At 38.3% G+C, this 26,970-nt stretch overlaps 1 protein-coding gene across 1 annotated transcript in view; it reads right to left on the reverse strand.

Moving 5' to 3' along the window:
• BDP1 (BDP1 general transcription factor IIIB subunit) overlaps nucleotides 1–26,970 on the reverse strand; it is an 80,010-nt gene that overhangs the window by 47,135 nt on the left and 5,905 nt on the right. The window contains exons 4-12 of the mRNA XM_080924840.1: nucleotides 26,609–26,668; nucleotides 23,012–23,140; nucleotides 21,086–21,219; nucleotides 18,261–18,355; nucleotides 13,256–13,310; nucleotides 7,491–7,631; nucleotides 6,633–6,914; nucleotides 4,289–4,424; nucleotides 3,243–3,401 (exon numbers count right to left, since the gene is read on the reverse strand). Of these exons, the coding sequence (XP_080780966.1) occupies nucleotides 3,243–3,401; nucleotides 4,289–4,424; nucleotides 6,633–6,914; nucleotides 7,491–7,631; nucleotides 13,256–13,310; nucleotides 18,261–18,355; nucleotides 21,086–21,219; nucleotides 23,012–23,140; nucleotides 26,609–26,668 (1,191 nt within the window). The remainder of the gene's footprint in view (nucleotides 1–3,242; nucleotides 3,402–4,288; nucleotides 4,425–6,632; nucleotides 6,915–7,490; nucleotides 7,632–13,255; nucleotides 13,311–18,260; nucleotides 18,356–21,085; nucleotides 21,220–23,011; nucleotides 23,141–26,608; nucleotides 26,669–26,970) is intronic.

Below are 26,970 nucleotides of genomic sequence, written 5' to 3' on the forward strand. Positions count from 1 at the left end.
CTATGCTGATTATATATATATATATTATATTATTATATTATATTAATTATTATATATATTATATATTCTTAGTAGATAAAACATTTAGCTGAAGACAGAGAAAACAAGAAAAACTTTTTTAAACTTGAGCAGAAGTAAATCTAAGATTTCATAGAAAGTGAAAAATATTTAGGAATCTTGTAACATAAAAATGAAAACCTGGGGCTAGAGAAATGGCTTATAGATGAAAGCATTGGCCATCAAGAGACTAATTACTGGAACCCACATGATAGGAGAGCACAAACTTCCACAAGTTGTCTCTGACCCTTAGACATGCAGGAACACACACACACACAGACAAGAGATAGAGACAGAAACGTGGGTATATATCCTTTAAGGAAACAGTTCCAATTTTAAAATCTTCACTTAAAAACATACTTGCAAGATCCACCCCCTACCAATCCCCCACCAGAGAGGTTTATCTGAGGCACAGTCAGCAAAGCCTAGTTAATTCTCCTGAGAGATTTCTTCCAACAGCTGATGGAAACAGATGCAAAGACTCATAGTCAAACATCAGCTCACAGAGTCTTGAAGAATGGGGGACAGGAATGAGCAAGCTGGGGGTTGGGGGTTGTTTCGTTCAGGATACCACAAAAGATCTACAGAGTCAACTAATCTGGGACCATGGGCCTCACGGAGACTGAATGAACCACCAGACAGAGCATGTAGAAGCTGGACCTAGGCCCCCTATACATTTGTAGCAGACATGCAGCTTGGTCTTTATGTGGGCTCCATAATAATTAGGTTGGTGTCTCAGACTTTGTTGCCTGCCATTGGACCCCTTCCCCTAGCCGGCTGCATGGTCAGGTCATAGTGAGACAGGATCCACTAAGACATGGCGGACAATTTTGCTATATTTTATACTTTTTCATTTTTAAGCAAACAAATAGTTTATCCCAAAAATTAAGTTTAAAAACCTGGTTCCCAATGTAGCATGCTTTACTGAAAATAAGCATTCATGAGCTCAGAGCTTTCCTTCCTTTCATGTGCACGTGGTCTACCTGTGCACTCACGCTCATGTATGGATGTCCTGAGGTGACTGCTCCTTGTTGTCACCTTTGACTATATCTAGAATTAACTAAAATCCAAATGGCTACATACTTTTTTTTTTTTTTTTAACAATTTGAAGTGGGAAGACCCATATCTAATCTGGGTCTTCGATGTGGGAAGCTACATTTTTAATCCAGATCTTTAGAGACTGGGAGGTGCCACCTTTAATTGGGACCACACCTTTGTTGTGGTGGCCTATATAAAGAACACAAAAGAACAAAGCGCTTGCTCTTTGACTGCATGCTCGAACTGGCAAGTCTATTCCTTCACTAACATTAAAACCCACTTCTCTGAGACCCTGGTGTATACCACACTCCTGATCAGGGACTAAACAACTACTAAATTCTGAATCTTTGATAGACAGCCATCACTGGACGAGATGGACCACGACCTGTAAATTATTTTAATAAATTTCCTTTCTGTGCATATCTACATCTATATGTACATGTTTCTATGTCACCTCAGACTTTTCCACTCACACCTGTTCCCAAAACAACTCTGAGACTATTTATGAATACATGCCTAGGCCATAAGCTTGGGCTTGTTCCCCACTAGCTCAAAACTTAACTTGCACATTCTGTTCTGTGAGTTGCCACGTAGCTAGTTACCTCTTCTCAATTCATGTGTCTGTCTCCTCAGAGTTCCAGCCAATCTCTTCCAGCATCTGACTGCCTCCCAGAGTTCCTCTCTCCCTACCAGAACTCCCACCTCCTATTTCTTGCCTAAACTAAATAGGTCATCAGATTCTTATTGACAGGTGCTACTCCATACAGTACAGAAGAGATTCTATCTTTCTACCTACCTACCTATATAAATACACTCATACACATCCATGTGTGCCTGTGTAAGATCATTTCCTAAGTTCTGTTCCTATAGAGAACCCTGATGAATACAAGACCCAAGGCTGATGTCAGGAACCTTCCTCAATCACTCTTTCCCCTTATTCTTTGAGTCTCTCAATCAACCCCAGTGCTTGCTAATTATAAGTAGACTGATTGGCCCACCCAGCATTCCTTTTCTTTCTGGTTTTTTTGGCTGGTTGGGGATTTTGTTGTTGTTGGTTTGGTTGGCTGGGATTTGTGTCTCTTATTTTTTGGGTGTTTTTGTTTTTTTGAGACAGGGTCTCTATCTGTAGACCAGGCTGGCATAGAGCTCAGAGATCCTCCTGGCTTTGCCTCCCCAAATGCTGGAATTAAAGGTATGTGCCACCCAGGCAAACTGAATTTTCTTTCCATAATAAGACAGAAAGTAAAAAAATCGCAAGAGAAAAAAAAATTATATTTTTTGATGACATTCGATTAACAGACCACTGTAAAATTTATTATTAAGTGATATACATATTAACAATCCCTTCTAGCAAGGTGGTGGTTGTGCACACCTTTGATCTCAGTGCTTGGGAGGCAGAAGCACTCATATCTATTTCTATGAATTTGACCATAGGGTTTGGCCAGCCTGGTCTTACAAAGTGAGTTTCAGGACAGCCAAGAATACATAGAGAAACCCTGATGCAAAAAAACCAAAAAATACAAAAATTTTTTTAAAAAGTTATTTAAGAACTTTAATAAAGGAACAAAGAATATCTCAGCAGTTAAGAGCTCCTGGTTTTGGTTCCCAGAACCACAGGGTGGCTCAAAACAGCCACTAACTCCAAAAGGATCTGGTGCACGAACGCACACACACACACCCACACACACTCACGTAAATATACACATATATGTGTATATATATATATACACACACATGCATACATACACACGTAATTTAAAATAATAATATGCATCTCTTTTAAAAAGTTATCGGGTCTGGAGAGATGGCTCAGCGGTTAAGAGCACTCACTGACTGCTCTTCCAGAGGTCCTGAGATCAATTCCCAGCAACCACATGGTGGCTCACAACCATCTGTAATGGGATCTGATGCCCTCTTCTGGTGTGTCTGAAGACAGCAACAGTGTACTCATATACATTAAATAAATAAATCTTTAAAGAAAAGTTATCAAAGGCTTGAGATACAGCTCAGCCTTTTATCTTAGAAGACTTTCCAAGTATGTATGATGTTCTGAGTTTAATCCCAGAATCAAAAAGCAAAAATATTTAATAATCTTATCAAATTTTTATAAATAAGTCATATATATATATAAATGTAAAAACACTTACGGTGATTTAATCTTCAGGTCAACATTTGTTCCTTCTGAACAGGTACTCTCAGCATTATTCATGTCACAAGAGACAGTACTTCCAGGTTTTGACACAGATAAATCCGAAACACATGACTCTGAGGACTCACTTGCTAGTAGCATGCTGTCTTGTTGATTACTAAGGAAGGGAAAATTTATCAGGAAGAAAAGAATTTCTAGAAATAAATTTTCATACCAAAAGATACTGCATATCTAGTGTCATGATATAAAACCTCTTTTCATTGCTCAGGAACTATTCACTTTGGTTTTAAGGCAGAGTCTTTCATGTACCTAAGACTCAACTATTAGCCTAGCATAGCTGGTAAGCAAGCCCAAGAGAATTAATTATCTCATCTCTGCCTTGTTCACACTGGGATTTATCAGTACATGCCACCACACTAGTTTTTTTATATGGGTGCTAGGAACTTAACTTGATTGTAGTGGTCCATGCCTATAACTCCAGCACCTAGGAGACTACAACAGGAGGACTTGTTTGTGAGCTTATCTGTCTTGGTAGCAGGAACTACTGAACAGTCCAAAGGAAACCTGAATCTGCCAGGTAGCCAGTCCAAGCTAACCTTGAACTTACAATTGTCCTGCCTTAGCATCCTCAGTGTTGGGTTTTAAGGTGTGCACCAACAAAACACGTTTGAACATAATACACAATGACTGAAAAAAGGAAATTACAAGAAGTTGGACGAAATCTCAGCAGTTAGGAGTGCACACTGCTCATGCAGGTCTCATGCTCAGTTTGTAGCACCTATATCAGGCAGTCACAAGCACCTACAATTTCAGTTCAGAGGAATCCAATGCCTCTGTGGGCCCCTACACTGATGTACACATATACACAAAGACATTCATACATGCACAAATAATTAAATAATAAAAATAAATCTTCTCTAAAAAATATTAATCAATTGTTGTACAACAATCCCAGTTATTTAAGACCCTAACCAAAAAGGTTTGAAAATAAACAAATGAAACAAAACAAACAGATGCAAGTAAAGCCAGTAAAGAGGTTCCTACCATGTGGGAGGAATGGGGTCCACTCTCTCCGTCTCTTCACTGGATGCTAACCCTGCAATGTCATCTATGTTCTGTGTAAAGGAAGGTAGCTGTTCCTTATTGCGTTCAGTTTCATCTTCCACAGAAGGACATGTATCTAGGAATATAAAACACAACAAAATTACAAAAATATCTGTATTTTAAAACATAACAAATTTCCATGTACTATTCTCTTTTCCTATAAAACATTAATCCACTTACCATTGGAGATTTAGCTTTGATTTTTTTCCTAAGACATTCTCCAGGCCTCTTTTAATTTTTTATTGCATTTTTATTATCATGTGTGGGGCTGGAGAGATGGCTCAGCGACTAAGAAGAGCACTGACTGCTCTTCCAGAGGTCCTGAGTTCAATTCCCAGAGACCACATGGTGGCTCACAACCATCTATAATAGAATCTGATGGGGGCTGAAGAGATGGCTCAGCAGTTAAGAGCACTGGCTGTTCTTCCAGAGGTCCTGAGTTCAAATCCCAGCAACCACATGGTGGCTCACAGCCATCTGTAATGAGATCTGATGCCCTCTTCTGGTGTGTCTGAAGACAGCTACAATGTATTCATAAAATAAACAAAGTTTTATTATCATGTGCTCATGCATGTGCATGAGTGTACACACGCTCTATCACATGCATATGGAGCTCAGAAGACAGCTCTGTGGCGCTGGTTCTCTCCTTTCACCTTTGAGAGTTTGAGGGACTGGACTCAAGTTGTCAGGATTACAAGACAAGTGTCTTTTCCCTGCTGAGCCATATCAACCATGCAAACACAAAATAAATACATGTAATAAGAAGCACTAATATTAATCCTATAATAAAGAACAACCATCTGAGTTCCAACATCTCAAATGACTCACCAATACTGCGGACAGTAAAAGAGCTAGAACTGACAGGTAAGTTATTCTGCTTTACATGTAAGCTCTCTTTGTTTGGTTGAGGAGGGGACTAATGTAATTAATAGGCTGACCTCAAACTCTCTAGGTAGCCAAGGATTATCTTGAACTTCTGAATCTACCTATCTACCTACCTCTACCACCTAAAGGGAGATTACAGGCAGCTGCCACTTTACCCAGCTTTCTTTGGTATATAATCTCTTTTAAAAAATGCTTTTCAGTTATTTATTCAATTTCTCTTTGAGAGAGAGAGAGAGAGAGAGAGAGAGAGAGAGAGAGAGAGAGAGAGAGAGAGAGAGAGAGAGAGAGAGAGAGAGAGTGTGTGGGAGAATTAGTTTATGTGTGTGTTTTACCACAGTGCCCATGTGGAGATCAGAGAGGAACTAACACAAGTTGGTATTCTCCTCTGTGGGTCCCCGGGATCAAACTTAAGTACCTTAACTCACTGAATTATCTCACGGGCCTCTGCATATAATAGTTCTTGTAATGGTAAACAAAAGTTCAATATTCTAATGCTTATATATCAATCGTTGATCAAAGGTTGATCAAAGGTTGATAGCTCATGCCTTTAATCCTAGCACTGAGAAGAGGCAAGAGGATCTCTACACTTGAGGCCAGTCTTGTGTACAAAGTGAGGTCCAAGACATACAGGGGCTACAGAGAAACTGTCTCAAAAAAAGATAATATAAAAAAGGGCATGAAGCTGAGAAAAAGATGCGATGGGGAAGAACTAAGAGGGAGATTGAGGATTGGATATGATCAAACTATATTCTATACATAGATAAAAAGCATTTTTTAAAAGAAAATTTGTATTGATAAAAGAAAACTAGATATTACAGAAAGGTTGTTCCAGTCTGCTACTAACTTTGCTTTTCTTTCGTGACTATCTAGCTTGGGGGGAAGGAGGGCAGGCAGAGTAAACCCAGGGATTTGCACATGCTAAGTACATGTTCTACTGAGCAGTATCTCTGAACTTATTATTTGCTTAAGTATTCATAAGTCAAGCTATTAAGAAGGACCTAAGTCTCCCCTAAAGCTTTAGTCTTCCTCTCCAAGCAACACTCAACTTTCAGTACATTTGTATGCTAAGAGTATGAGGAAAAAAAGTATGCAAATTCCTTTAGTTTTTTTCAAAATTAAACAACCTACTGTAGACTTACAGAGCTATCCCATAAAGGTAGACCATAAAACCAAAGACTGTTATTGGGAATCAAGGGAAATAATACATCTTAGGTACAATCTGGAGAAAATTCTGTTTCACTATTTTTGTTTTCTACAGTTTTTCCCCTTAACTAAAAAGTAAATGGCACACAACCACTTAACAGGCATCAGTAATTGCTATTATTCACAAGGATAGCATCTGTCACACTTATGTCTTTACAAGTAAAACAGAGGTTCCTAGGACGTGCTTGAAACTTACTTTTATGTATTTCTGCTTCAGGAGGACTGGAATGAACAGGAACTCTCTCTAAAAGACTTGTTGCTTCCTGTTTATCAGCTTCACCTTGGTTCCTTCTTCTCTTTTTCTCTTGGTTTTGGTCTTGCTCTAACATAGCTTCCTCTAAGTGCTGTCCTGATGAACTCGGTGATCCCTCTTCGTTGACTGTCTGAGCATCCTTCTGCGATCTTTCTGGATCTGAAATGTTACTATTTACAGACTCATCTGGATCATCATTCACTTCTTCCCTGGTTACTGCTTTTGCTAAACACAAAGAGAAATTGTTGTAACTGTATGAACCACTTACAAAAAACTTATTGAAAAGATGATAAATAATCAAAAGTATTTTCTGTTATGTTACTTTTGCATAAAAAAACTGAAGACACTAAAATAGGAAATGAGGTTATAACATCCATATAACATTTATAACATAACAGTTATAACATTCGTATAGGCAGTTATAAGCCACACCAACAGGGGCACTGGGAACTGAATTCCAGTTCATAACCTCTGAGTCATCTTTCCAGCCATTTCAGGCCTCTTTGCAAAGCACTAATTCATGCACACAAACAGTTATACATGTAACTCAAAAACAAAAATACAAATCATTAAAAGGGAGCTGCTGTTTTACCCCAGATAACTGGCAAAGCAATTGTTGTTGTTATTATATTAAGTAATAATTTGTTATGATTATCAATTCCCTCCCACTGTACACTCAAATAGATGTCTACTATCTGATGCGCACTCAGGAAGATGTCCACTCCCTAAGTAACACTTGAACTCTCAATTCCTAAGAGACAATAGTGTAATTCACCACTAAATGAAACCCCAAATCAGTACCTTTTACATTTTTCCGTGGTTTGGAGGCCTTTTCCTTTAAACTCTGACATTTAGTAGATTTTTGTTTTCTTTTTTCTTCTTCAGCAAGAACTTTCTGAAGCAAATGAGCAAAAAAATCGAAGTCAAAGGGGCGTTTTTCCTCTGTTTAAAAAAAGGGGGAAGATGTTAAGTTTGTTTTTTAAGTAGCTTTTTCTAATTTTTTAAGTATTACAATATCCAGAGCAAATTGACTTATTTATTAGACAGAGTATGGATAAACAAATATATAACATCAATAAAAGGAGGTAATTTAACAAATAAGAGCTAAGTCTATAAAAGCTCAGAGACAGATACCTTAAATAGTATGCCCTAGTTCAAGCCCTAGCATCAAAAAAAAGACGTTACTAGGTTGGTGAAAAATGAGCTGCTGTTTTTGACAGCGAGTTTTATGTCATAAATAGTTTCAAATACATCTTTCTTAATCAAGCAACGCATTTTTGATAACTAAAAATAAGGTGTAAACTTTTGATTACTGTAAACACCATGCTTGAGATTCAATAAAGTTGTGGCAAGCACTTTCTGCTTCATTCTGGTGTAAAACATTTTCCTTATAAAAACAATGTTGAGACATCTGAAGAAGTGGAGTCAACCGGCAAGGGGTCACATGAACATGGCAAATTAAAGCAATACTTTGTAGTCTGAGCCAGGTGTGATAGCACACTTCTTTAATACCAAAGGCAGGGAGATCTCTATATAAGTTTAAGGCTACCTGGTCCTGCATAGCAAGCTTCAGATTAGCCAGGGTTTTATAATGAGACCCTGACTCAAAACAACAAATTTATACCCTAATTAATTCAAGTTTCAACTTCTAAAGTATCAGTTGTGTGATAAAAGGTTGGGCATTGTGGAGAATCAGGCCCTTTCTGTTGACCAATGCTGTCTGCATAGCTCACAAATTTGTTAGGCAAATTTCTCAGATGGAATAGTTCCATTAGATTTCAGAAAGTTGTGGATTAGACTGATGAGAGACCACCAGAGAGTAATCATGACCCTCATCTTATTTTTTTTTGGGGGGGGGGGGGGCAGAGTCCTCAAATTTGGCTTTGGGAAGGGGAGCTTTGAAGCTTCATCTCAGTCCAGACACTGTGTTGGTCACTGCTAGGTGTCTTACACTAGTCACATTTTATTACACATCACAACACCATCCACTTTTCACTGCATGTCACAACCCCATAAAGAAATGGTACACTGAGTGTAGAATTAGAATGTCAGTTCAAAATGACAGTTCTATTGAGCTTTCTCATGTTTCCAATTTGCTTCAAATGCCAAATACCCACACTGAGTTCCACAGCAACATTTAAGTTGTAAAAGGATCAGATTCACCAATTGCTCTGTTTGCTAAATTTCTCACCTTCAAGTCTCCTCTTCTTTACAAACCTTTTAAAACCATTATTGTAATAGTATATTCCTTAAGAGTTCCTGACCAAATGCATTGGTACTGTTACAGATGTTTCTGTATACATGACCCATTTTGAACTCAAGTGAGAAAACACTTAAGAGGAAGGAGAGCTGGCTCAGCAGTTAAGCACTGGTTGCTTGTGTGCTGGCTACTTTTGTATCAACTTGATACAAGCTATGGTCATCAAAAAGGAGAGAGACTCAACTAATAAAATGCCTCCACAAAAATCAGGCTGTAGGCAAGTCTGTGTTCTTTATTAGTGAGTGATGGGGGAAGACCCAGCCCACTGTGGGTGCGGAACCCATGGGCTGGTGGTTCTGGGTTCTATAAGAAAGCAGGATGAGCAACCCATGAAGAGCAAACCAGTAAGCAGCACTCCACCAAGACATCTGCACCCAGGTTCCTGCCCTGTGAGTCACCATCCTGACTTACTTCACTGATGAACAGTAATATGGAAGCATAAGCCAAATAAACCCTTTCCTCCCAAAGTAGCTTTGGCTATGGTGTTTCATCACAGCAGCAGTAATCCTAACTAAGACACTGATCTTTGAAGGTTAAGTCCTCAGCATCCACAGAGTAGCTCACAACCAAATTTAACTCCAGTTTCAGAGACTGACATCCACTCTGTTCTCTGTAAGAATTGCATACATAGTTGCACAGACATGCATTCAGAAATATAAAAATGAAGTCTTAAAAAATTCAAATGAGTATCTTGAATTTGCTCTTTGTCTAATGTGATTTCAATTGGAAACAGGTAATGTCATTAGTACAAGACCATAAAGTGAAAAATATGCATTAAAATGACACATACCCTCATCTAAGAATGTAATCAAAATTATTTCTACAATGCAAAAAACTAAAATTACTTTTGAGCCAACCTAATAAACAGATCAAACTATTGATAAAAGCAATAAGATGAATAAACTGTAAAAATAAAAGTAATAGAAACCAGACACCAAGCATCACATTATTCACTCAATGAATCTGATTTAAAACATGCTAAACTAGTCCACGGCGATTCAAATGGAAATAGCAGTTTCCTTGGGCTCCCTAAGGAAGGGAACAAAGGGATTTTTCAATTGATGAAAATAATCCATGCATAACTTAGGGTGGTGGTTATTAGGGTATATTATTTGTTAATATTCAAATTATACTTTGCACTATATCAATTACATTAAATGGCAAAGATAGGGCCAGGAGGTAATTCAGTAATAGAGCATATACACTAAATGGGACAAGATTCCATTTTCAGCCCCAAACACAACTGAAGAAAACTAACATGTCCTCCAAATGCCTTAATTACAGCACGCACTCTTTTTATTCCAACTGCTTCGACATTACAGACGGTTGTGAGCCACCATGTGGTTGCTGGGAACTGAATTCAGGATCTCTGAAAGAGCAGATGGTGCTGTGTTTAACTGAGCTGTCTCTCCAGCCCTACAAACACTTTACTATATATTCTTCTCAGCATCAATAAAATAGGAAGTAAATATAAAATAGCCAATGAAATCAGAAATACTGTCACTGTCGACTGTATAATATTAGAGAGAACAATTAGTAAACCAACCAGGAACAAATCAATAAAATAATCGTTCCTTAAACTTTACAATTAAACTCTGGTGAATGTACAGAAAGATGACCAAAATACCTCAGAAAGAGGACTAATCTGTCCTGACTCTGTACAACAATAAACTAGGACTCAGAGAACCAATAAACAATCGTTAGGTGGTTCTACAGGACTTAGAAAAAAAAAATCCATGAAGGAAGCTGAAGCAGAGGCTCAGAGGTTTAGAGTATTCATGCTCTTGCAGATGATGAAGGCTCATTTCCCAGCACCCAAAGGTGGATCACAGCCATCCATATCTCCAGTTCTGAAGAATGAATTGCCCACTTCTAACCTCCAAAGATGCAAACACACATGTAGTGAGTATACATGTATGCATATATTCATACACATAAATCTTTTTTAAAAGCAAACAAAGCTTTTAATTCTTTAATTTCCTACTTCAAAAGATAAAATTCAGAAAGAAAACAAAACGATGAGATCTATAAATTACCAAGCCCAGTGGAAGTTTCTCCAATTTTAAGATGGAAAAGTTCTTCTATTTACTCTATTCCAGATCTTTCAGGAACTTCGAATACTTTTCCTGAAGATCTACTCAGAAAATAAATCCACGTGCTACAGATATTTTCTGAACCACATATGAATTAGTTCCTCCTAGAATCAGCCCTGTGTCTAATTAAGAAATTTTATTTTGAGCTGGACATGGGGGTGTGCGCCTTTAACCCCAGAACTCAGGAGGCAGAGGCTGTAACTTTGAGGCCAGCATAGTCTACATACTGAGTTCTAAGCAACCCAGGGCTACACAAAGAGGGGACAGAAAATTTTATGGTGGAGCTGAAGAAATAGCTTAGCAGTTAAGAATACTTTTGCCCTTAGAGAGAGATGGGTTAAATTCCCAGAAACCACATAGCAGCTAAAAAACCATCCATTAACTTCAGTTCCAAAGGATCCAATACACTCTTCTGTCTCTGTGGATATTAGGCACACACATGGCACATACACATATATGCAGGCACTCAAAATAATAATCTTGAAAAACATTGTTTTAGACAAGCATGCTGATGTACACCTTTAATCCCAGCATTTGAGGGACAGAAACAGGTGGATCTGTGAGTTTGAGTCCAACCTGGTCTATGTACAGAGTTCCAGGACAGCCAGGGATAAACAGTGAGATCCTGTCTCCAAAGGAAATTTATATTTATATTAACTTTTATTTAGAAATAAAAAAATGTAGTACTTCAGCTAATTTCATGACTAAATAAAGTTATATTAGATATGAAAAGCTGATACAATTTGTTCATAAAAACTATTGTACTGAATAGTTTTGTGTCAACTTGACACAAGCTGGAGTTATCACAGAGAAAGAAGCTTCAGTTGAGGAAATGCCTTCATGAGATCCAGCTGTAAGGCATTTCTCAACTAGTGATCAAGGGGGGAGGGCCCAACCCATTGTGGGCGGTGCCATCCCTGGGCTGGTAGGGATGTTTTCTTTTCTATAAGAAAGCAAGTTAAGCAAGCCAGGGAAGCCAGCCAGTAAGTGACATCCCTCCATGGCCTCTGCATCAGCTCCTGCTTCCTGACCTATGTGAGTTCCAGTTCTGTAGTGATGAACAGCAATGTGGAAGTGTGAGATGTATAAACTCTTTCTTCCCAACTTGCTTCTTGGTCATGATGTTTGTGCAGGAACAGAAACCTGACTAGGACAACTATATACTTCCCAAAACCAAAAAGAAAAAAAAAAAAAAAACCCAACTATTTTAAGCTATTTTAAATAAATTTTGTTTTTATTTACAGATCTTTTGTAGTCTTTCTGCAGACTTACAAAAAGAAAAAATTAATTTTAATGAAGGTATTATTTAGAAGCTAAAAGTTTTAACTTAAATCAGACCTAAATTAAAATGTTACCTATGCATAAAGAACTTCCCTAAGGATCGATACAAGCATTGAGGCCCAATTCCTTTTTCTTCCTCCTAGGAACTCAATCACTACCTGAAACTTACTTATCAATATCCTTCACCCATTTAAATTCAGGACTGACTGTCCAAGCAAATTCTCACCAGCTTATTCACCAACACATCTTCAAGAACAACCAGAGCATTTCTGTGGACTCAATGACTGGCTGCCTGCGAACAGCATCAGCGATAGCAATCTATTTTCCACAAACTATCTCTTGAACATAGTTCCTTCCCAATAAACACAGCCAGGCAGGGGCCAGTAAGATGACTCAGTTCATAAAGGTACTAGCCCAGCTCCACATGAAGGAAGGCCAACCTCTACAAGTTGTACTCTGATCCACACTTACACACATCCATGCATACATGGACATAAAATAACATTTTGAAAAGGACACTTTTCATCATCAATTACCATAAAAATTCATGAGCTTACCTGCTTCTGGATATGTGAGCTAATCCTTTGCTTATAGATTTGTAGCAACTACCAAACTCATACTGTTAAATAAAACCTCACACAAACAGCCAACACTTGGAAGGCAAATCGATCTGTCCAGCCTGGTCTACATAGTGAGTTCTAAAACAGCAGAGCTACTCAGAGGCTGAGGCAAACGGACCAAAAGTTCCCGATGGCTTGGAATAGATAGCAAGATCTTATCTTAAAAAGGCAAAATAAAAATGGCTTCCATTCTTATTTTTAATGCCAATATAAGAACAAATCTAAAACACAGTAGAGCCAAAGACAAAAAAAGTATTGGTCATTTTTTCAATCTCTATATCATATTTTGTGAAGGAATGCTTTAATACTTACGGAATGCTTTGTCTATTCTCCATCCATTTGTTTTTTCTTCACGTTTAAATTTATTCTGTTAACAACAAAGAGATCTATAGTAATGTTCTGCCATTAAACAAGGATTCTTTCTAATTAGTAAGCATTAATGTGAAACTATAAAACACACTATCCTCTATTAAATGGTACATCCTAGCCAATAGGCTCATTTACATAAAGCATTAGTTAGTTAAAAATGAGGATTGAGGGCTAGAGAAATGGCTCAATGGATAAGAGTACTGGCTGCTCTTCCAAGGACCTATGTTCAATATCTAGCAGCTCATGATCATCTACAACTTCAACTCAGAGAATTAATGCCCTTTGGCTTCCTCAGGTACTGTACACATGTGACACACATACATACATAGACATGGACAAAACACCCAGACACATAGTTTCTAAAAATCGAATAATGATTGAGGAGCTAGCTCAGCAGGTAAAGGACAACCTTCATCTGATCCTCAGTACCCACATGGTGGAGAGGAACTACAAACCCAGAAGCTGTCTTTTGACCTTCAAATGAACAAGTGTGTACACTCATGCACTCGAGAGCGTGCATGCGCGCGCACACACACACAGATGCAAACACAGGCACATATACATGCTCTAAATAAACATAATTCATAACCTTTTTTATAATGAAGATAAGATTCATACAAATTTTCCTGATCTTTATTATAAACAACAGAAATAAAGCAATGAAGCTAGATTGATGGCACACAGAAAGTAATCATGGGTCAAGCTTGACAGCTTCATGTCAATATTCAGAAGTAATATAAAGGTGAAAGGAATTGCTGCCATGGGTGAGGAGGCTATTACTGGCATCTACTCACTAGGAATAAAAGGGACGATACAACTCATAAAAACACTCATGCACATGTGCTAAATAGATTGTAATTTAAAACAACAGTTGACTACCACAAAAACAGATTAAATCTATAGTCAATTAAAACAACACTAAGTTTATCTTACTTAAAACACTCTCAACGGTAAACATTTTATATCATTATTCCAAAATGGGTTTTTTAATATAATAGTGAAAGTCTATTGTTAGGCAAAATTTTAACCCAAGTTTATCTCATTTATAAATAGTTCCAAATATAAAGTAGAAATTTCTGGTTTCGATGACTCAGTTGTGTCATGTGATGTTTTTCTGGAAGATGTCAGAAGGGAGAATGTTTTGCTGAGGCAGACACTTAGGAGGATGCATGATGTTTGGAAAGAGTGTAAGTAAAACCCAACAGACAGTGAAGCATGCACAGGCATTAGTACACCTTGCAATGCTTTGCTGGTCTTCACTAATCTTCTTTTGTTGTGACTTCATAGAGAGAAATGTGCAAAGATTTTTTCGTGGTATTACGGCTGCCCCCTATCCCTTGGCCAAGCCTCATGGTTTCCTCTGGATCAAGCCACTGCTACTGATTCGTATTTGGTGTTTGCTGATTAGACTGGACCATTGCTGCGAATTCATGTTTGATGTTTTAAACTGGACTGCTAGTATTCTGACAACAAAGATTGGAATCGACCGAAAGAACTTCTAAACAGGTTTACCTCCCCCTTGTCCTTATTAACTATCTTTCTCTCCATCAGGGGACTAGAACAGAGGTTGGAACATTAAAGAACCCAATTAAAGAAGGTTTTAAAAGAATCTAAGCCTGCTGATATATAAGATAGAAAACTATTTGAGACAAGGACTAATGTGCTCTAGTGTGGCCTCAGGCTCACTATTCAACTCAGAAGTGACCATGAATTCCTAATCTTCCTATCTGTACTGGCTGGTTTAGTGTCAGCTTGACACAAGCTGGAGTTATCACAGAGAAAGGAGCCTCAGTTGAAAAAATGCCTTCATTAGATCCAGCTATTAGGCATTTTCTCAACTGGTGATCAAGCAGGGAGGGCTCAGCCCATTGTGGTAGACCTGGCTTCTATAAGAAAGCAAACTGAGCAAGCCAGAGGAAATAAGCCAGTAAGTGACATCCCTCCGTGGCTTCTGCATCAGCTCCTGCTTCCTGACCTGCTTGAGTTCCAGTCCTGACTTCCTTTGGTGATGAACAGCAATGTAGATGTAAGATGAATAAACTCTTTCCTCCCCTATTTGCTTCTTGGTCATGATGTTTTATGCAGGAATAGAAACCCCGACTAAGACACTGTCTATACTTCTTGAGCTTTGAGGTTACAGGCATATATCAACATGCCCCACATTCTACAAGATGCTCAGGATTCAAACTCAGGTCTTCATGCTTACAAGACATGGGTTTTACTAGCTAAGTCATAGCCCCAGACATGATTTGTAAGTTTTGTTGATATATTTGTGATCTTTTAGGGCAGAATCTCATGCACCAAAGCAGGTCTTAACCTTATTACTCTGCCTCCTCTTGAACACCAGAATGATAGGCACACATCACCACATCTACCTTATTCAAAGGATATTTTTAAAATTGTAAGTCCGTAGAGAAGGATTATCAGCTAAATGAGGATGATCAAATTTAGAACTAGCCGGGGTTACAAAATGAAACTGTCTCAAATCACCCTATACAAAAATAATTTTAAAGAAGATAAATCAGTGGCAGAGGAAATAGAAAACAAATCAAGGAGGGTTATCACTACAAATCCTATAAATGGCAATAGTAAGAAAATTTTTATAGCTATGACCTCAACAACTTAGCATCAAAATTGACACAAGAACCCCTTCCCTCCTCTCCAAAAAAAAGCCCCATGGTTTCTCTATGTAACAGCCTTAGCTGTTCTACTCTCACTGTACTCCATAGACCAAGCCAACCTCAAACTCAGAGATTCCCCTGCCTCTGCCTCCCAAGTGCTGGGATTAAAGGTATGTGCCACCACTGCTCAGGAACACAAAAATCTTTATTTGTGGAGGAAAATGGGTTTGTGTTGTTCAGCCTAGCTAAATCCTTAGGCTGTAGTGATCCTTCAGCCTCAGCCTCCTCAGAAGTAAGGACCGAAGGCAACTAAAACTAAACACCTGAACATCTCTGTATGTGTAAAAAAAATTCAATTCAATTTATAATCTAAACACTCTCACCAAAAAAAAAAAAACAAAAAACAAAATAAAAACAGATTCTGGTTTTACTTGTAAGTCCCACCAAACATTAAAGAAGCCATGTTAATCTTAAATTGTTCCAGAAGTAGCAAGAGATACAGATCCCTGCTCATTTCAGCAAATACCACCAAACAGCCAAGAACTTTGAAAGACAATTACAGGAATCATGGGTATAGCTTGGTGATAAAACACATACTCAGTACCAGCACTCAAAGAAAGAAAAATACGCAAATCAATATGCCTCATGAATGAAGTAGTAAAAATTACTCAAAACCTGTAATGTGGAGGTTAGAGAGATGGCCAAAGAATTAACAGCAATGGCTACTCTTCAAGAGGACCTGGATTCAATTTCCACCACCCACATGGTGGCTCTTAACTCCAGTTCTAGGTGACTTGATACCCTCTTCTGGTTTCCATAGACACTAGGCACATATACAAACACATAAAATATTTTTTAGGACTGGAGAGATGGCTCAGCAGTTAAGAGTACTGACTCCTCTTCCAGTGGTCCTGAGTTCAATTCCCAGCAACCACATGGTGGCTCATAACCATCTATAATAGAATCTGATGCCTTCTTCTGGTGTGTCTGAGGACAGCTATAGTGTATCCACATGCATAAAATAGATAAATCTTTAAATTTATGATAATAATTTTTAAAGGTGTTTTTAGAAAAAGAAAAGAAAATGCAGCAAACCTCTGCAGTACATGAATACAGTACAACCACATGGAATTGGTCCCATGGACATGAGGTTAGTTCAACATGCAGGAATCACCAAAATGTACTTCAGTAGTCTTAGAAACAGGACACTTTCACTTTTCTGCACTTTACCCAAAGACCTGCTGGAATTATACTAACCTTTTAAGGGAAGAATTTAAATGTTTTCTCAAAGAAACAAGACAGTGACAAACACTATTAATTTACCAGATTATCAGAAAGCTCTACGTCTAATCAAATTTTAGCCTTTACAAAACTTTGCTATTGTCATCTTTTTAACCAAGGTCAACATTAGAACATAAAGAATACAGGCAGGAGCCAGGTTTGATGGAGCATATCTTCAATCCCAGCACTGAGAGGCAGGTCAATCTCTAAGTGAGGACAGCCTGATCCACAAAGTGAGCTTGACAACAGCCAGTGGCAGAGAAATCCTGTCTCAAAACAAGCATAAATCCATCCAAACTAGCAGACTCCTCCTCACTTGCAGAAATCCAGTAAGGCTATGACTGCACTACAGGATGCTACCACACAATGCTCCCGGGCAAGCAATCAAGTCTAGTGTACTTTAAGGGCACCCAAATCTTACCTTCCTGATTGCCTGTTCTCACTACTGTAGCACGCATGGTGAGATAGAGAATTAGGGTTAAGATGGATGGTTGGGAGAACCTTTCACTGTTAACTGGGAATACACTATGGCAACATAGTACGAGGGAAGCCAAACACATTCCTACCCAGAAAGCATATATACAGCTTCTCAGCAACACAAAGCTCATCCTCTCGGGCACAGTACATCTATACCTGACATCACTTCTACTGTTCACAATGTTAGTGTCACTCACAAAGCGAAGGGGACTAACAGCAATGCCTGGTTCAGTGACATGCACTCAACACTTTTTATATCATCCTGGAAAATCTCAGATACTTTACAATCATACAGCTACACTAACTTTAAGTATTCTGATACATCTTCCTTCTATTTTCATTAACTCTTAATTTTAGTATCTTTATCAATAGTTCTTAAATACACTTTAAGACATATAAAGGTTCAGGAGATAACTATACTAAAATAGAGAAATCATATAAAAATCAGTGTCTCACACACACACAAACATAATACAAAACAAATGACTCTGAATTACATTAAAAGAAAAAAAAAACCTTAGTAAATTTTTTTACCCTTTCTAACCAATAAATGTTTAGATATACTTTACCTTGATTTCTATCCTTGCTCTGTGAGGAAAAAGTTGTCCAATCATAGAAAAGTCAGTTCCTACCATGCTGATGGCTAAAAAAAACATATCTGTTTCTGTAAAAATAAAAGATTAACTGAAAATTAATTTTCCATTCAGACAAAATAACCTAGCTATATACAATTATATGTAAAAACGTAAAACTATATATAAAAACGTAGTTAAAATAAGTTATAGAGTACTTAATTTCACTGAGAAGAAACTCAAACAGAGTAAAACAAAACTATCTCCACAGGTAATTGTGGTACTACATTCCAGAATCCGAGAACTCGGGAGGCTATGGTAACAAGAACTGCTCTGAGTTCCAGAACTCTTGGTGTGTGTGGTACAAGTTTCTAGGCCTGAGTTCTGCCTCAGTCGTGGAATATGAGCCACAGTTTGTGAGCCCCACCTGACAGGACCAGATATTCTCACCCCATGTAGTACAGCCGACTGAGTCTGGACCGACAACCCTGACTTTTGTTCTGCACCTTACAGGAACAACTAAGAAAGTAGGTGGCCCAGGAGAAAACTAAAATGTTTGTACTCCCATTCCAAAGTGGCCCCATGAGCTTGATCATCATCACATGTACTTCCTGGGGCAGAGGCCCACCCAATCAGGTATTAAACCAAACACGACAAAGAGGTCTCTGAAAATAAAGAGTTTGTGGAACCATGTAAATGCTAGCCAGAAATAAAGGACCAGTCCTGGGAGAACTTTCCACACCTACCAGCAGCACAATGAAAAACACTCAAAGAGAGTAACCAACCAAGAACTGATCTGACTTAAGGCCCGCTCCATGAGATGGAATCAATCCGTATCTGACACTGTTTGTGTGACCGTGAACCTGAGACTAGATAGCCCAGAAACCTAGGGCAAAGTCAAGTACTGGTCTAAAAGAGGGGAAAAATGCAGTACTCAAATGATTTCTGATGATATTCTACTATACTCACTGATCATTTCCTAGCTCTGCTATCAGCAGCAGCAGATGGGAACAAATAGAGACTTGTAGCTAAACATTACTCAAGAGTTAGAGACCTTGGAACACTCAGCCCTAAAAGGGGCTGCATATCTCCCCTCAGGGCTCAGGGAACCCCTTGAGAGAGGAAGAAGAAAGAATGGAAGAGTCAGAGAGGATGGAGGACACCAATAAAACAAGACCTTCTAAATCAACTTAAGCAAAGCTCTTATGAATTCAGACACTAAAGCAGCTTGCCCAGGGCTGCACGGGTCTGCGCCAGTATTACAGCTGAGTTCGTGTTTTCATGGGATTCCTGGGTCTGACTCTGTGCCCTCTCTTGGTCTTTTTTTCCTTCTGTTTGTCTTGTCCAACTTTGATGGGAAAGTTTTTGTTTCTTATTACTTAAAAAATGAATGAATGAAAACATTACTTTGGTAAAGATTAGCAACAGAACTGTCATTCATACTTGCTAGGAGAGGGAAAATCAGTTTTCTCTACTGGAATGACACTGAGTATATCAACTATTCCAGGCAGATCTAATCTGTTCAGGAGTAGCTGACCAACAAGTAATGAACCCCACTTTGTGTGTGTGCGCTTTTACTTAGTTGCAGTTTGGTAGGTTTGGGTGTTTTGTTTTTTGTTTTGTTTTGTTTCCTCTTTAGATGATGATGTACTTTGCTTTGTAGGTTTAGGGAATTTTGTTATATTGGATTTTTGTTTTTTTTAACAAAGAACTTAAGAGTTGGGTAAGTAGGGAGGTAGAGATCGGTACAAATTTGGGGGAAATAAAGAATATGATCAAAATATATATAAAGTTAAAATTGTTTTAAATTATGAAAGCAAATTTAAAACTGAAAATACTAGATGCTGGCTCTTATTTCTATCAAGCAAATGTATAGTAATATAAAGAAGTATCGTGGAATATTAGATTCCCATAAGCTAGTTAAACTTACACTATTATTATTGGCAAAGCTGTAAGAAAACAACACTTTATAGATAACTGGTTAAAATATGAATTGATTGGACTTTTGTGTTTGGACACCTATAAGAAATAAAATACTCAGTGAGTAGCAGAATGAATGAGAGAAAGAGAGAAAGAGACAGACACAGAGACAAGCACTTGGAAAAATGTTCACTGGACTAAAGGAGCTGTGGTGCTTTTTAACATAAGGGAAGGAGGAAGTGAGGGAAAATTTGACAAGCCTGACAGAATTTACCTTAAAAGAAAAACTCAACTGGTAATAGTCAGAGGAGGGAAATACCGAATAATTCCTTTTGCCCTATATCCTGCCATGCTTAAAAACCATCTTTATACTAGAAGGTGAGCAGTGAAACAACTGAAGTGTGTGTTGTGTACTGTTCTTCTCATGGTTCTTTGTTGTTTCAGAAGAGTCCTCTATACCCCAGACTGGGCTCACACTCACTGGGCCCCCTGCCTACGTCTCCTCAGTGTGGCGTTACAGGCCTACACCGATTGCTGGGGAACCCTGTAGAAAGTCCATGATGCAGCATGGGCAAGGTGAGTGTTACGGTGACTAAGAGATCCTACAGAGTGACCCACTGGCACAAATGGTTAGTGCTCACACAGAAACACTGTCAATTACTCACTGAAATGAGGTTTCTTTGTATAGTTTTAAAAAGATTCCAGACAAAAGGATCAAAATGCTAATGATTTCTAGAGGAAAGTCAAAGATACAGTAGAGAAAGGGGTAGGGGAACCAATAAAATTAAGTGAATGGAAACCAAGGTGCAGTTTACATTTTATTTACAAGAAGTCAAAAGCTTAAATAAAAGTTCATTTCACTCCAAAAGAACACCAAAGAACTTTTAATGAGAATTACTTACCTTTATTGGACCATGGTTTTGAGTAGTAGTTTTTCCTAAAGCTGGAGTAAGTAGTTGTGGAGCCACGCTCAAATATAGGATCGTTCTCCTCAACAACACAGGGGCCTTTTGTTCTCAAAACTTCTACAGTTAAACTGAAAGAAAGACATTTTCAAATATAGTCACACTAAAAAACAAGTATGAAAAAAATGAGTAGATGTAATTTAATTACTGTATTCTAAAATTACATGGCAGTTAATATAGAAAATGTTATATTTGAAAAAACATATTGAATTTGAAATACTTTCTAAATGTGATTTCTTAGGTGCAGAAATAAATGCCAACCTATTTTCAGTTATAGCATTTTCAAAATACGTTTGGCCTATCTAAAAAATGTCCTATTGTCTTTTTTGTCTGTTTTTTAGACCAGTCTTTATGTTGTCCAGGCTTGCCTGGAACTTGCTGTCTAGCTGAGGATAACCTTGAATTCGTATTCACCCATTCCCACTTCCCAAGTGCTTAGACTACAAGAATGTGCCTGGTTTTGGTTTGTGTATTTCTAAATGCCTCCTGGGCTAATTATCTCTTTAACTATTATGATATGTAAAATCACCATCACATAGAAACACTTATCAGCATTGTATTTATACTTATATAGTTAAATATAAATGTTATTTACATTTTTACTCATTAAACTGCAAAAACTTTTCATTTCTGTTACCTGATCCCTTATAAATATACACTTTAGAACTGAAGAGATTGGTCAGCAGTTAAGAACTGTTCCTAAAGACTTATTGATACAGTGATCATTATTTGACTTAAAAAGATCAATGCAACGCTCAACCCTCAACTCTATTTGCAGTAGATGATCATTAACACAGACCTACAAGGCCAAAGTCAAGAGAATAAAAGACAAGATACTCAGTCCTTAGTGGAACACACATAACACATACCCCGTCATGGCCCAAGAATGACTATGGAAGAAAGGGTGGAGAGAGTCTAAGAGCCAGGGTCACTACAAGGAACCTCTCCACGACATACAGCCAGGTAGCAGCTGCACATATGAACTCATTGACCATTACACAGTGCACACAACTTTTCCAAGCCCAAGCTAGACCAAATCCCAGCATGCAGAGGGGAGATGAACATGAAATCCCAACCCTTCATGTGCAGCAAATAAGCTGAACATGCTCAAGTATCACATACCCCAGAGTATCTGGGTACCATTCTTGAAGGGTTTAAATTTAAAAAAGGAAAGAAGGTGATCTGGAAACATGGTCAAACATGTTGAACAAAATTTGAAATTATAAAATAAACACATACACACACAACAAAGCACACAACAAAACCCAAACACAGTGCTTATGTTCTTCCAGAGGACCCAAATTAGCACCCACATCAGTCAGCTCACAACCACATATAACTCAAGTTCCTGGAGCTCAACCATACTAGAGCAAGGTATGGTGATGCACACACACCTTTAGTAGCACTGGGAGGCAGAGAAAGGTGGATCCCTGTCAGTTCAAGGCCAACTTGGTCTGTAAAGCAAGTCTCAGGCCAGCCAGGAGCCAGGAGAGACCCTGCCTCAAAAAACGACAACAACAACAAAAAAGTAAAACTAATATGATTTTTATCACATATGAATACTAGGAAAATCTAAATATAAGCTTTAAGACTGAATCAACCTAGAAATTCACCCTCAGCAGGTAACAGCAGATAGCAGCAACTTGATGAGTAGACAAAGTTAGGTTGACAGACAAGAAATAGCATCTCATGCAAAACATGCTAAAATTATAAGTTAATGTAGTCCATCTTCTGCTTAAATATTTATGATGTCAATATCTACAGTGACAGTTGGTTAAAGTTATGTTGACAGATTCAGAAATAGAATCACTGTTCTTTACCATCCCCTCCTCCCCTCCTTCCTGCTCCATCTCCTTAACTCACCTTTCTTCATCTAAAATAATAGAACCATCTTCTGCCACTTTTACTCGAGGAACCAGAAGTGGCCCATCATCCACCTCCTCTTCCACTTCTTCATTATCATTAGCATCTTGAGTGCTCTGATTTTCTTGCCTACTAAAAATGGAAACATAGTTACCATAGCAACAAAACAGTATTTTCTGAAATTTTTAGCTCAAAACAAGTTATTTAAAAAACCAACATTCAGCTATTTCAAACTCAACTGAAAATACCACACGAGACAGCTATCCTGCTAGGCACAGTAAAACACAGGTAATCTTGGCATTAAGGAGACCAATGAGGAGAACCAATGAACTTACCTTAAGACCCTGACTCAAAATAAACAAATGGATAGATGGATAGATACACTGGGGCAGAGGCAGAGGCAGAGGGATTGAGATTTCTTTCTAATTTTATTTGGTAACTCCTCCTACCCCCAAGACAGGGGTTCACAGGGGTTCCTAGCTGTCCTGGAATTCTTTCTGTAGACCAAGTGGGCCTCAAACTCAGAGACCTTCCTGCCTTCCTCCTGCCTCTGCATCTTGAGTGCTGAGATTAAAGGCATGCACTACCACCACCTGGCTAATGTGGTAACATTTAATAAGGAATCTTAAAAAGTAACAGTAAGAAATGTTTAGTCTCTTTTAAAATAAATGGTACCAATCATGTAACTCAGTGGTTTATAGTATGCCTTGAGTTTGAGGCCAATAATAATAAAAAAATAAACAAATGTTATATTTCTACCTTATTAAAGTATCAAGTAAACCAAAGTTACAACAGAAATAACAAAAACCTCCTTCCCGGTAACTTCATTTCACAACAGTCCTAATGGTTAGAAGTGTTATGCTCACCTGAAACTTGGAAAACCTTCCATCTGGACTGCAGAACAGAAAGAAAAGAACTTAAAGCCAAGCAAAGGTTTTCTTTGTCTATCTTTCTGGAAGCTAATTTTTATTATTTTATGTGCATGGCTTTTGCCTGAATGTGTGTCTGTGGAGTGTGCATGCTATGGAAAGGTCAGAAGAACTAGAGTTTCAGATGGTTGTGAGTTACCACATGGTGCTAGCAATCTAATCCAGGTCCTCTTAACTGCTGAACCATCTCTCCAGCCCCATATCTCTCAACTTGTACAGAAACACATGAAAACTGTAGAATGCAATAATACTATATGACATTTCCATTGATGAAAACATAGTATGATGTTTAACTTAGGTAAACATTTCTATCTTTCAAAACTTTTCTGAATGCTTTACGATAAAAAAAATACAATATCTACTTTTCTAGCTTTCTGAAATATATATACAGTATATCTTTCTTTAGTTTCTATGAAGTACACTCTTGCTATGAAGCTCAAAATAGCCTGGTACTCATTTTGTAGTCCCATGTTAGCCTCAAATTCAGCCTCTCAATTGCTGGGATTACAAAGATGCACACCTGGGGACTGGAAAGGTGGCTTGATGGTTAAGAGTGCCGACTGCTCTTCCAGAGGTCCTGAGTTCAAATCCCAGCAACCACATGATGGCTCATAACCATCTGTAATGAGATCTGATACCCTCTTCTGGTGTGTATTAAGACGGCAATAGTATACTCATATAAATTAAATAAAATTTTTAAAAAAGGTTGTTTTAATTGGTAACATTTGTTGCCTGGGGGTGTGAGGGGTGTGAACCACAGACTTTTAAACCACAAAGAAACAAAGGTGGGAAGACTTTGTTCTTTTTCAATTTTTTACCACACAAAGCTACTATTTTGACAACAAACAACTCCTAATTTGCTGGGCATAGTAGTGCATGCTTTTAATCCTAACACCAAGAGCCAGAAGAGACTAATCTCTATAAGTTCAAGGCCCAGACTGCTCTACATGGCAAGTTCTAGACCAGTCAAGGCCTGTTTCAGAATAAAATAAAACCTCAATTTGAACATCTCTAATTTAAAAGTCATGAGGCCAGTGAAATGGCTCAGCTAGTAAAGAAAGGCACTTGTCAAGCCTGACACCTATGTTCAATACACAGAACCCACCCACATGTTGGAAGAGAACTTTACCCCTACAAGCTACGACATTCCCATATACACCAAGGCATGGAACAAATGCACAAATGTAAATGTAAGTCATAGTATAAGTCAGTTACACATATATTACAAATATTACAGACGTTTCATTCTGAAAAGATCTAATTCTCTCTCTCTCTCTCTCTCTCTCTCTCTCTCTCTCTCTCTCTCTCTTCTCTCTCTCTCTCTCTCTCTCTCTCTCTCTCTCTCTCTCTCTCTCTCTCTCTCTCTGTGTGTGTGTGTGTGTGTATTTCTCACAGATAGCTTTTGTGTGGCAGTTTCCTCAAAATATATCTTCTGAGTAAGAAGCTTAAGATATTAGATATTCCTACAAAGAAATCTGTAAAGCTCAGGAACCAACAACTCAAAGGCTTCAGAAAGAGCCTGAAACTGACCAGATAAATTAAATCTTCCCATCCCAAGTAGCAAAGACTACTGAAAGGTACTCTTCAGCCTGCAGAACTGCCTCCATATTGTAAAGAATGTTAGGTTCCCAGCTTTCATGAGCCATCGTCCATGCTGGGATGAGCTTTGGTGATACAGCTGTCTTTGAGATAATTTACAATGATCTTATAAGTAACCCCTCATTCATATTCCTGATAATTAACACCCATAAAACCCATTGTTTCACTAGATAGTGGTAGCACACATCTCTGATCCCAGCACTCAGGAGGCAGAGGCAGGTCAATCTCTATGAGTTCAATGATAACCTGGTCCTAGCACAATCCAGGACAACCAGGGCTACCCAGAAAAACCCTGTCTTAAAACCTAAAAACTCCAAGTTGGACTTTGGTAGTATCTTTACTGGTGGTCTGTCACTAGTCCCCTATCCAGGGTGAGTAGACATTTATTCACTTCTCTCTGAGAATAATGTTACAAGTAAAGACTGACCTTTAATTTGGGATTCTCCTGCTTCTACTTCTCAATCTGAGATTAAACATGTGAGTTATTATGCCCAGCTAGAGAGTCTCTTCTTTTTTGACACAGGGTTTTCTTTATGTACCCTCCACTCCTCCACCCCACCTTCAACCCCCACCAACTGTCCTGAGGACTTCTATTCTTAATTGATTCTATTTTTAAGAAGCAATCAAATGTAAGAAAGCTTCATTTGAGGGTTGGGGTTCTAGGGTGTTTAGTGGATAAAGAGCTCACCCACCAAGTGTGAGAAATGGAGTTTAGATCCTCAAAACCCATGTAAAAGATGGGCAGGTCTAGCAGCCAGCACTCAAGGGTTTTCAGAGGCAAGCTGACTAGACAGACAAGACAGAAACAAGAGCCTTGCTCATTACACAAAGTGAAGCTCACCTGAGGAAAACAAACACATGCCCATACACACAAGACATACACACACACCAAACACAGGCACGTGCACAAAGAACAGAACAGACAGAAAAGGGGAAAAAAAGAACCATTAGATTTCATTTTAAAAGTGTGCCCAAGGCTGGGTATAAGTCAGTGGTGGGCACCTGTGTGGACTGATTGTGCACAGCAACAACAGGAAACCACACACTGAAAAGAGTATAAGATGCTCACTCTCTTGCTGGGGTGGGAGCCAAGGACTTCTCAGTTTTCTTTTCTTGTTCCACTGAAGAACTGTTAAGTACAAAGAGAAGAATATTTTTAATAAATTAATATTTTAGCAATTCTCTTCACAGCCAGAAAAAAAATTACCTTAGCTTCCATTTTTAATACAATATACTATAGCATTTCATTAATATGTTCAACAATCATTTTTCACTCATGCCTAGCCAGTGAAAATTACTCAATGAAAGCTGGGAATGAGCTTGATTCCCAGCACACAGCAGCCAAAAACAAATAGGAAGAAGTTTTCAGTCAAAAACTCATCACAGACCAATAACCTGCTGGGCCCTAAATAAATATTTTCCCCTCTAAGT

Source organism: Micromys minutus (assembly GCF_963924665.1).
Source record: "Micromys minutus genome assembly, chromosome: 11".
Taxonomy (NCBI): domain Eukaryota; kingdom Metazoa; phylum Chordata; class Mammalia; order Rodentia; family Muridae; genus Micromys; species Micromys minutus.